At 38.9% G+C, this 12,209-nt stretch overlaps 1 protein-coding gene across 1 annotated transcript in view; it reads left to right on the top strand.

Annotated features, from left to right (window-relative positions):
- GMCL1 (germ cell-less 1, spermatogenesis associated) overlaps positions 1-7,537 on the top strand; it is a 55,935-nt gene extending 48,398 nt beyond the window's left edge. The window contains exon 14 of the mRNA XM_027966660.3: positions 5,456-7,537. Coding sequence (XP_027822461.1) covers positions 5,456-5,584 — 129 coding nt within the window. The 3' untranslated portion in view covers positions 5,585-7,537. The remainder of the gene's footprint in view (positions 1-5,455) is intronic.
- Positions 7,538-12,209: the final 4,672 nt, after the last annotated feature.

The raw sequence follows: 12,209 nt of genomic DNA, 5'->3' as shown, positions 1-12,209 counted from the left end.
TGACCTCCCTGCCTTGTATGAGAACTTCTTTAACAGCATTCTTATGGACGGTCTTCAACCACTGTTGGAACTCTTAGGGATGAAAAGCTGACTCTGACATGTGAGGTAGTAAATGACAAGGTAGATAGATAATAAGTTCAAATCTGCCTCCACTAAAATTCTCTACTGGTCTCTCTCACACCCTCTGGAGCTGCATGAACATTGTCTATCTTTACCTTCAACTTAGAACTTCCTTAAAAAAACACTGTCATGGCCCAAAGCAGCCAGAGACTTAATTAAAAATCACCAGGCCTAGTTGTATTCCTAGCATTCCTTGATTTGTTCATTCAACAAACATTTGTGTCCCTGTTACATGCTAGGTTTTAAGCTAGGAGTGGAGGAAATGAAGAGAAGCTTATGTTATAAAGCTGAGTAGCACAAGAGAGATGGGCTCAAAGACTGTAACATTGAGGGAGATATCTCGAACCTTTGGGTGTTGGGGAGTGGTGAGGGACAGCTCAGGAAAGCCTCTTCTGGACAAGTTGAAAAGTAAATGGATACCTGAACCAGTCCTCAGATGGAGCCCAGGGAGCATATGGGTCCTGCAAGGAACTGAGAGGTTTGAAAGAGAATGAGATCAGAAGGAGTAGAGCAGGGCATGACAGGCCATGGATTGAGTTTGGACTTTTTCCGAGATCTGTAGAGAGCTATGGGAGTTGCATGTATGTATTTTATGTAGCTTATGGAGGTTTGTTTTAGAAAAACAGAGAATAAACAGGAAAAAAAATCATACATGGTTCGCTGAGAGATGACGCTTCTTTCATCTCCTATATTCTTTTTCCAGAATTTTATCTTAAACTGCTTTGTAACCTGCTTTTTTCCCACTTTGTTGTATGTAGCTTTTCTTGTCAATAAATGTATATGTGCAACATCATTTTTTTTGTCCTGTAGTTTGTGTTTTTTTAACTTATTTTTAATTGAAGGAAAATTGCTTCACAATACTGTGTTGGCCTCTGCCATACGTCAGGATGAGTCAGCCATAGGTATGCACGTGTCTCCTCCCTCTCTAACCTCCCTCCCACCTCCCACCGCTCTAGGTTGGTAGAGTCCTGGTTTGAGTTCCCTGAGTCATACAGCTAATTTCCATTGGCTATCTGTTACACATGGTAGTGTATACGCTTCCATGTGACTCTCTCCATTTGTCCCGCCCTCTCCTTCCTCCCCCGCGGCCCGTGTCCATAAGTCTGCATCTCCATTGTTGCCCTGTAAATAGGTTCCTCAGTACCATCTTTCTCCATATATATGGGTTAATACATGATATTTCTCTTTCTGACTTCACTCTGTATAATAGGCTCTAGCTTCATCCACCTCTCTTTAGAACGGACTCAAATGCATTCCTTTTATGGCTGAGTAATGTTCCATTGTATGTATGTACCACAGTTTCTTTATCCACTCATCTGATGATGGATATCTAGGTTGCTTTCATGTCCTAGCTATCATATATAGTGCTTCAGTGAACATTGAGGTATATGTGCCTTTTTCAATTTTCATTTCCTCGGTATATGCCAAGTAGTGGGATTGCTGGTTCATATGGTAGTTCTACTCCTAGTTTTTTGAGGAATCTCCATACTGTCTTCCATCGTGGCTATATCAATTTACATTCCCTCCAACAGTGCAAAAGGGTGCCCTTTTCTCCACACCCTCTAGTATTTATTGTTTGATGTTGGCCATTCTAACCAGTGTGAGGTGATAACTAATTGTAGTTTTGATTTGCATTTCTCTAATGAGTGATGTTGAGCATCTTTTCATGTGTTTATTAGCCATCTGTATGTCTTCTTTGGAGAAATGTCTGTTAAGGTCTTTCGCCCACTTTTTGATTGGGTTGTTTGTTTTTCTGATGTTCAGTTTTATGAGCTTCTTGTATATTTTGGAATTTAATCCTTTGTCAGTTGTTTCATTTGCTATTATTTTCTTCCATTCTGAAGATTGTCTTCCCACTTTGTTTATATAGTTTCCTTTGCCATGCAAAAGCTTTTAAGTTTAATTAGGTCTCACTTGTTTATTTTTGTTTTTATTTCCATTACTCTCCGAGGTGGGTCATAGAGGACTTTGCTGTGATTTTATGTTTTATACAATGTTCTGCCAATGTTTTCCTCTTAGAGTTTTATGGTTTCTGATCTTACATTTAGGTCTTTATTATCCATTTTGAGCTTAGAGGCGTGATAATGGCAGGAAGACAGTCTAGAAACTATTGCTATAATCCAAATTATCAGCAGTAAACAAAGTATGAATTACTGGTACACACAATAACATGGATGAAATAATTAAGCTAGATGCAAGAAGTGAGACAAAAAAGAGTACATTCCGTATGATCTTTATTGAAAACTCTAGAAAAGGCAGACTATGGAACAGAAGCAGGCAGTTGGTTTCCAGAGGGTAGAGGAAGCATCAGGAACCTAAGGACACTTTGAGGGGGATGGATATGTCTATTATCTTGAGTATGCTGGTTTCTCAAGTGTATATACATGTAGGAGAACTTATTGTATATTTTATGTAACTTGTATGTTTATACCTAAAGAGCCTTTAAAAAAATAAAGAAACCAATATCCAATTTAAAAAAAAAATGCTCTTGCTGTAACCCAGATTGGAAACAACGAGAACCTCAACTTAAGGAGGATAGTAATGGGGTGAAGAGATGTTGATGGGTTCTCAAAATTAAGGGGTGCATTTGGTAGAATTTGATGCTTAAGTGTGTGTGAGGATGCAGAAGAAAGTAGTCAGAGATAGTAGTACCTGGCTTTGTGACTTGGGCAACTTTTTTCCCTTATATTTGAATTACAGGAAGGAAAACAAACATGACTTGGGGGTAAAGAGATGATGAATTCCGTTTAAAGCGTATTTGATTTGAGGGCACTGAGGTAAAAATTGGTACACTGGTAGATAAATGGGTCTAGCACTTATCAGCAGTGCCTGGGCTAGGAACAATGATTGGGTCAGACAACCTACAGGAAATTATGTTGAGAATATGACAGGGTGGAAACCTAGGGAGTGTTGGTATTTAAGGGGTGGGCAAAAAAAGTAACCTGGTGTGAGGTATTTAAGAACTAGGATGGGGAATCAAAACCAGCTGCAAGCATGACAGTACTGATGGCCCAAAAAGAATGGAAACAGTAGGTAGTATTCAGTAGCTGATGATTTAAACTTGAGTCGCTTTATGTCTAAGCGAAGATTTCTAATAAGGAGTTGGACTTAAGGATTCTGAAATTTAGAAATAATAGAGCTATAGTAGAAATAAGTAACATGAGCCGCAGAGAAGAGAGAAAAAACAGTCTGGAAACAGATGAAAACTAGGAAGATACCATCACTATGTCTGATGCTGTGATGTATGGACTTCACTGCTTCCATGCCATAGTGGAAGAAGGAAAATGGAGCTTTTCTAAAGATAAAGGTGCACATATAGATATAAACTGAGCCATTGGGCGGTGTTAAAAGTTTTAACAAAGCAAGAATTAGGTGTCTAATGGATGGGAAATGGGGATTAGTACAGTGTAATAGTCAGAAATTGGTATGTCCATTAAGCCCCCAAGTGATACCTGCATGGCTCTCTTTCTCCAGAATTGGGTCTTTGACCTACTGTCCCCTACCAACCTTAACTATATTTAGATAACAGAATGCTAATTTTCTTAAGAGTTGTGGGTAAAGAATCTCGCTTTTATCATCAGGTACACACATCATCAAAGCTTTTGTCCTCAACAGACTTAGTAAATCTGCCTTGACTCAGGTTATTGCTACAGATGTTGACTAGTCCAGGGTGACTTAAGCATCTGAAGGTCAGCTGTGCTTTGACATGCTTGCTGCCAACCCTGTTTGCACTGTCAGCCAGGTGATGCCTCATCTGATTTGTCATCATATCCATTTTGTTCACTTAACAAAATACCACTTTGCCCATTTTGGAAACTACAGAGTGAGTGAGTGAGTGTGTGTGTGTGTGTGTGTGTGTGTGTACGTACTGTGTGTGTGTGTACTGTGTGTGTGTGTGCGTGCGTGCGTTGTGCGTGTGTGTAACATTTCTATTTGTGTGTGTGGTGTGTGTGTGCATGCATGCGTCCATGCGTGCGTGTAACATTTCTCTTCCTTGCCGCCTTTATCCAAATTTATCTTGCTGCTCCCCTAACACAGAAGCTGTATCTAGCTGAGCCTTTGTCTGTCACTGAAATGTTCCAGTTTTAGTCCCTCTTCATTGTAGGAACACATGCTTCAGTAAATAATATAAAATTCTAGATTTAAACAGCATTTTAAAAGTATATTCTTCAGGGACTTCCTTGGTAGTACGCCTGATAAGAATCTGCCTGCCAGTGCAGGGGACATGAGTTTGATCCCTGGTCCGGGAAGATTCCACGTGCTGCAGATAATTAAGCCCTTGCACCACACCTACTGAGCCCATGCTCTAGAGCCCATAAGCCGTGACGGCTGAGCCTGTGAGCTGCGACTACTGAAGACCACTCGCCTAGAGCCTGTGTACTACAGTGAGGAGTAGCCCCCACTCAACACAACTAGAGAAAGTCCACACACAGAAACAAAGACCCAGCACAGTCAAAAATAAATATTTTTAAAAAAAATTTTTTAAGTATATTCTCCAGAATGTATAAAGATGAAACAAATGCATATTAGTTCAGAGAATATATCCCAACTATTGAAAAAATGGAGGAGTTCCCATTTCAGGGCTACTGCTTACACTCTAAAAGGATTTATTCTTTTCACGAAAACCTACTGGTAAACGGTTCCAGAGATCTGTAGCATGAGTGAGTGAGGGTTACATTTGTAGCTCTCAGGTGTAGTATCAACTCCTGTCTCTGAAATCTCAAGTTGCTCTCCTGTGTATTGATGTAACTAAACTTGAAATTGATTTTACATGGTAATGTATTTTAGGTTCCAGGAGACAAATGACTTGTTTGCATTAGAGATGGTGGGAAATCTTAGACAAGAGTGAGAAGGAGCCATGCTTATTGGTGACAATAATGACTCCCATCAAGTATTTGCTGTGCATAAAGGCCATCAGACAGAAGCCAAATGAGAAATCTCTGTATTTCTGGGCCATATCTGTTCCTAAAATATGTAGGTACTTGATAGAAATTTTCCAGTAATGAAAATAACTACCATTATTGGTTACTTAATATATAGCTGGCTTTGCTAAGCCCTCTGTGTCCACTGTCTCGTTTAATCCTAGTATAATCCTATGGAGTGGTTATTCTCCCCTTTTACAGTGAGGAAGCTGCAGTTGATAGAGTCAGTGACTTGCCCGAGGTCACAAAGCTAGTGGGTGGAAGTCTTGAGGTTTGAACAGTGACTGTTAGGTTCCAGATGCAAACTTTTAACCACCATACTAACCTTTAGTTCACTTAGTTCAACAGTTTGGTTCTCTGTTTTATTTTTATACTACTACTATTATCATTAAAGTAACAAATTTGTTTTATAGGAACAAGTAGTGATGAACTTGGACAGCAGGCTTCTGATCTTCCCTTTATATATCTGCTGTAACTTCCTGTATATATCGCCAGAAAAAAGAACTGAAAATAGTCATCATCCAGAAAATCCAGAAAACTGAAGATCTCACCAGTTGGAAACAGTAGCACTTTGAAAGCTTTTTGGCCAGCTTTAATTTACTGGCCCTGCAGATACTCACATCTAAGGTGACTAACAATGACAAAGGCCTTACGAACTGTACAGATAATACAGAAAACTATTCTTATCCTCATCACATTTCTATGCATATATGGAAAAGCATTTTAAAGCCAAGAGAATATCTGTCAAACCATTTGCTAATAAAGATATCAACTCATGCTTTTTAATTTAGCATCAGCAGAAAATTGCTGTAGGTAAATTTCATGTTTCTCTACAACCATACATAGTCAGTTTTCAGCTTGAACTTTGAATGTTAGTGACCCTCAATTATCCATTTGTTAGTTGCATTTTTATTTGACTAAACGAATGCTAAAGGAATAATCTGGCCAATTATAAATGCTCTTTCAATTGGTATATTTAAAGCTGTCCTTAATTTTTTTTCAACTGCTCTTTATGATTCCTCCTACTAGTCAGATATTCTTCAGTCTATATATGTTATTAATCATTAAATTTTTTTTCATGGTTTTGAAGACTACACTGAGGAACTTTTATTTAACTTAAGCATTTTCATGCTTTTTTATTTTGCTTTCCTAGAATTTTAACAAGAAAAAAATCAGCTTCAGGCTTTCAAATGATCTTGAATAGGGGAAGAAAATTAGTTTGATTCTGAGGATATTCTTTTGCCTTTTATGGTCTTTTCTTTGACATTCTCTACAACTTTATTATTAGGTCACAGATTACTTATGTACCAAATATTATACTTTAAACATTTTTATATTCTGTGATCTTTGAATTATTTATTTTCAAATTTTAGTTGGGAATCCTATTTCCTACTTAAGCTCAGGACTTTATAATCTCCGAATTGAGTGCCTTTGAGTTACACATAATACTAGAAATCTCATAGTAAATGTACATAAGGTTGGAGGATATCATATAGAAGCTGATAATAAAGCATTAATGTATAAATAGAACTTATTTTTGTCAAAAATGAGATGTACATTTTTCATGATTTATATATGTTTGGTTCTTGCATTTACTGCTAGTTTGAAAATAGCCACGCTCATCATCTTTCCAGTCAAAGTGAGTATTTTTTGTGGTTAATATATATTTTTAGTATGTTTTAAGAAAAATGGGAATTACTTTTGTGTACCTGTACAAATAATAAATACCCATTTGGAGGAAGAATAAATAACATATAAAACGAACCAAAAAAAAAAAAAAAAACTCAGTTGAAACCAGAATTTTTTTTCCAAGTTCGTTTTTTTCTAGTTAGATTTAACTTTTAGCACTAATTGCTAGTTTTTATTCCCTAGCAATATATCCATACATTCATAAATCACTTTTGTCCTTTCAAAATTGATCCTCATGGTGAATTTAAAGGAAGCTTTTAAATGCCTTCCCTATCTCCACCCCTAGAACTGTAGTTTGAATGGTTTTAATACAATAGTTTGGCTGTATCAAGAGACTACATTTCTTGTTTTTGTATTTGGCTATATCTCTTTAATGAGATGCTTTTGTTTTTTTCCTGTCTTATTGTAACATCAGAGATTCCTTACCCTTACATATTAAAAATATAAATACCAAATTTAAATCAAATTATTTAAATAACTGAATTTTTATAAATCTTGGGAGTAAAGATAATTAAAGTTTGAGTATATTAGTAAAATTATTTCATTTCACTTGTATGAATTAATCAAAGTAGAATTATATATGGTTCCTGTCCCTTGTTTGTTTCCTAGCAAAAATTGCTTACAAACAAAAGAATTATTTCTTAAATCACAAGTAAGTTGTATTCTCACTAGAGAAACTGGTAATTGTCAGCTAGTACTCCACAATGATAGTAAAGATCTGCTTTTGTTTTCTTACCAAATACTTTGCATACTTTTCATTCTTTTTAATTGGAATATTTCTAATAAAGTATTAAGTGTCAGCCAAAGTCTTATATAAACTAATCTATATGAAGATTTTTGTGTTGGTCACCTTTTGCCTTATAACCTTTGCCAAGTCTTTTTTTAAGCTGCAAGGGCTAGAAAACAATAGCCAACTAATAATTATTTTTATTTGGCTATCAGTAAAGAAGAGGTTCTTAAGAGGAAATATTCTAGAGTTCCATCTTAAATTACTAGAGATCTAAAAGTACACCTTTCTTTTTCAAAAAATAAATTTGGCTTGAAACTTAGCAAGGTAGGCAAAATTAAATGATTAGTGGTAGTCATTGGTTTTTTACCAAGCATTTAGTAGCCAACATTTTATCACATTTCAAAGTCTTTAAAGAGGATTGATTGCCATCATTAATAAGCAAATTTCAACATCAGATGTAAAAATAGGGTCACCAGAGTCACTGTGGCTATCTAAGCTAATTAAAAATAAATAGAATTTAAAATTTACTTCCTCAGTCACACTAGACACATTCCAAGTGCTTAGTTAACCACAAGTAACTAGTGGCTACTGTATTGGACAGTGCAAATATACTCTGTTCATCATTGCAAAAAGTTCTATTGAACAGAGGTGCTCTAGAATATTGGACTGTTAACATTGAAACTGTCAGGAATTATATTCCCTTAAAGATGAACCCATGTAAAGAATAGAAAAGGATAATAGAATGCAAATGGTAGATAACTTATCAATCACCTAGAATGATGTGTTGAATCATAACTTCAAGTAATTTGGACCTAAATCCATTAACTACAGTTAAAAAAAAAAGTCACAGTAGTTTCCTCCCAACCACAGAGTTTGCAATTCTTCTGAAAGTCCATCATAAAATGATACAAACACAGAAAACCTCAAACATCATCAATCACTATTAACTAGTGGTCAAACTACATCTAATTGGTGGTGAAATTACTGATTCAACAGTATGCATCCATTTGTAAAGATAAAGTCAAGTTGCTCAGTCATGTCCAACTCTTTGCGACCCCATGGACTATAGCCCACCAGGCTCCTCCATCCATTGAATTTTCCAGGCAAGAGTACTGCAGTTGGTTGCCATTTCCTTCCCCAGGGGATCTTCCCAACCCAGGGATTGAACCAGTGTCTCCCACATTGCAGGCAGATGCTTTACCATCTGAGCCACCAGGGAAGCCCTCTGTAAAGATAAAAGTAGGATGCTTTTGTAAAGGCTGGTGGTTTTACATAAAACAGGACTAGAAAAGGTAAAGCAATTTAACCAAGGCTCAAGATAGTACATTTGTAGGAATCACAGATGCTTAATGTTCTTATATAAAGTACATATACTTTTTGGCTTCTCTGGTGGCTCAGTGGTAAAGAATCCCTCTGCTAGTGCAGGAGAAGCAGGTTCCTTCAATCCCTGGGTTGGGAAGATCCCCTGGAGAAGGAAATGGCAACCCGATCCAGTATTCTTGCCTGGGAAATTCCATGGACAGAGGAGCTTGGCATGCTATATAGTCCATGGGATCACAAGAGTCAAACACAACTTAATGACTAAACAACAACATACACAAATTTACCTTTATTGAAAATTGCCCTGTCTGGTTAGGGAGGGAACTTGTAAGTATGATCACAAGTGTTGACAGCACTGCAACCCTGCCCCACTGAAAAGTTATTAAAATAACCATCAGAATGAGGGAACCTCAAGCCATGTATTATAAACAGGATTTTTCTTCAAGATAACAGTGCTGAAAGTACACAGTGATGGAATCTATATCCTGAGAGAGGGCAACTTGATCAGTAAATAAGGAAGCCTTAGCAGAGCACAGTCTGTCCCACATCTTCAGGCAGGGGAGAGGGGGCACTTTTTTGTCTCCCTGAGGTAAATCTCAGGGCTGTCCCTTTAGGAAATTTTACTCCTTTGGTTTTCTCTTTCTCTTCTGTACTTTTTTTTTTCTTTATTTTAAACATGCTTAGGTTTCTCCCATCTTCACAAAACCTCTGGATTTACCTCCACTCATATTTTGCCTGCCATATTTTGCCCTGCATAAGCCAAACTTTTTAAGAGCGTTATGCAGGGAACCCCCTGGTGGTCCAATGGTTAAGACTCCAAGTGTTCACTGAGGTGGACCTGGGTTCAATCCCTGGTGGAGGAACTAAGATCTCAAAAGCCACACAGACCAAAAAAAGGGGGGTTATACAAATTCTCTCCCCTGTAAAAGTCATTCACAACTCCATAAAACTGAGTGAACAAAGACTTTGTTGCTTAAATCCTTTAGGTTAGATGTAGGGGGATTGGTGTTTGTTTTTCTTTTCTTTTTTTTTTTTTTCATTTTCACATTTTAAATTAACCAGTTTGTTCTTAAAAACAGCAGACTTCTCCTAAAACTTACCTGATAACACTCCTGTTTCTCGGGCTATCCCTTGGTCTCCTTTTGGGCTCTTTCTCCGGCTGACTTCAGGCCCTTTTCTCTCAGCCTCCCTGAGTGGCTTCATGCACTCTCATGGCTTCAAATGAACATCTGTATTCTGATGCTTCCTTTTCTGTGTGGTTCCAGCTGAGAGCTCTCTTCCAAGCTCCAGATACGCATATAGTTGGCATCTCCTTTTGGGTGTTCAGAATAGCTCCTCACATTAGTAGGTCCAGATATATATATAGCCTTTACCCAAAACTTAGATGCCTTATCTTAGCAAATGTTACCATCTACCCAGTCTCACAAGCCAGAAACCTGGATATCATCCTTGAATCTTCGAACTCTTGTGCAGACATCTAAGAATCAAGTTTTTCCAATTTACCAATTCTCAAATTCAGCCACTTTCACATCACCTACTGATAAAACCACTCTAGTGTAGGTCACTGGAGTCCAACCTAGACCACTGTCCATCCTCCTCAGGTGTTTTGCATCCCCACCTGCCAGTCAAGACTCCACATCACCCAACATGTTCTCTGAAAAAACTCAAATGTGATTCCCTCCAGTCCTCAAAGCCCTTGAACGAACAGGGTAACCTGACCACAGCCTACAAGGCTTCCAGTCTGGTCTTCACATGGTCACTCCTTGCTCCGTAGGTCTCTACTTTTTAGCCCATCTGCTCCCTTGCCTCTTGTCCTGGCACAGGCAGTATCCTCTGCCTGGACAATCTCTTTCCCTTTTCCCACCACAAAAGTCACCCCATTTGACCTGGCTAATTTCTACTCATCCTTAAGGTCTTATTTGAACATCATTTCCTCTTAGAAACATTCGAGAACCCTTCCCCTCAAACGAGTTATGTATCCACTTCATGTAAACTCCTAGGATCTTGTTCAGCCCCTCTCTGTGCGTCTGGATACTGTTTACTTGTTTGTATCCCTCAGTGGACTGCAAGTACTCAAGAACAGACTTGCTTTTTTCATTGGTTAATCCTCTGGTACAGGACTTTCCTGGTGATACAGTGGATAGTAATCAACCTGCCAATGCAGGCGACGTGGGTTCGATCCCTGACCCAGGAAGATCCCACATGCTGTGTAACAACAAAGTCCATATGCCACAACTACTGAGCCTGCCTGCTGCAACTACTGAAGCCCGAAAGCCTAGAGCCTGCCCTCTGCAACAAGAGAAGCCACAGCATTGAGAAGTCCACGCACCTCATCTAGAGGGTAGCCCCTGCTGGCCGCAACTAGAGAAGGCCCATGTAGAGCAACAAAGACGCAGCGCAACCAAAGATTTTAAAAGTTAAAAAAAAATTTTTTTTAATCCTCTGGTACTAGGTGTGCAATAAATATTTTTGTGAATAACTGTATTAATCATGCCTTTTTAATTGCTTTCATTTTCTGGTGTTTTGACATCTGGGGCCTTGCCAAGACTGCCCTTCCCAGGACTAGCTAATTGTGCGAGATAGCAAATGAGTCCCCTTATGAGTCTTGACTTTAATATGTAAGCCAGCCAGTGAGAAGCCCCTACTCTCCTATCACTTCCTTTATCAAGCTCATAAGTCAAGGCATTATTCCTCTGCCACAGATCCCAGGGCCAGGTACCAACAGCTCTGGACAGCCCTTAAATCTCAAGAGCCGCTGGTCAGTCTTAGAGAACCTGCTTAGCCTGCTTCCCAGCCTCTGCTGTTCCTCCAACAAAACTCAACAAAAGCTCTCGGCCATGCTTGCTTTTCCCTTGCTCCCTCTGCCTCCTGACCCGCCCTACTGCTTCCCCGTGTGGACTTAAAACTTTGCATATGGTAAGTTCAGATTGGTTTGATAAATGAAATATTTTTTGCCTTTGGACAAGACAGTAGGAAAGAATAATGGGGGCGGGGCGGAGTGAGAACTGTGTTAGCGTGGTTTATATATGGCTTTTTCCTGACATTTCTAGAATACCAACAGGGAGGCAGGGGCTTCCCTGGTGGGTCAGTGGTAAGGAACCCGTCTGCCAATGCAAGATATCAGATTTCAACCGTGGGTCGGGAAGATACCCTGGGGAAGGAACTGGCAACCCACTCCAGTATTCTTGCCTGGAGAATTCCATGGACAGAGGAACCTGGAGGGCTACAGTCCATGGGGTCGCAAAAGAGTGGGACACGACTTAGCGACTAAACAACAAAGCACATTCTAATGCCCACCTCGAAAGACTGGAGAGAAGATAGTGAAGCCACCAGGAAAGAGGGGTTGGAGGAGCAGAGATGAGGCGGTATCAGGTTGGGGCAGCCTCCCTTCTTTAGAAGCCGGAACCCTGGCGAGTCGTTTTATCGTT

The sequence above is a fragment of the Ovis aries genome, chromosome 3, assembly GCF_016772045.2.
Source record: "Ovis aries strain OAR_USU_Benz2616 breed Rambouillet chromosome 3, ARS-UI_Ramb_v3.0, whole genome shotgun sequence".
Classification (NCBI taxonomy): Eukaryota; Metazoa; Chordata; class Mammalia; order Artiodactyla; family Bovidae; genus Ovis; species Ovis aries.
This window is presented reverse-complemented; position numbering and strand designations above follow the sequence as displayed.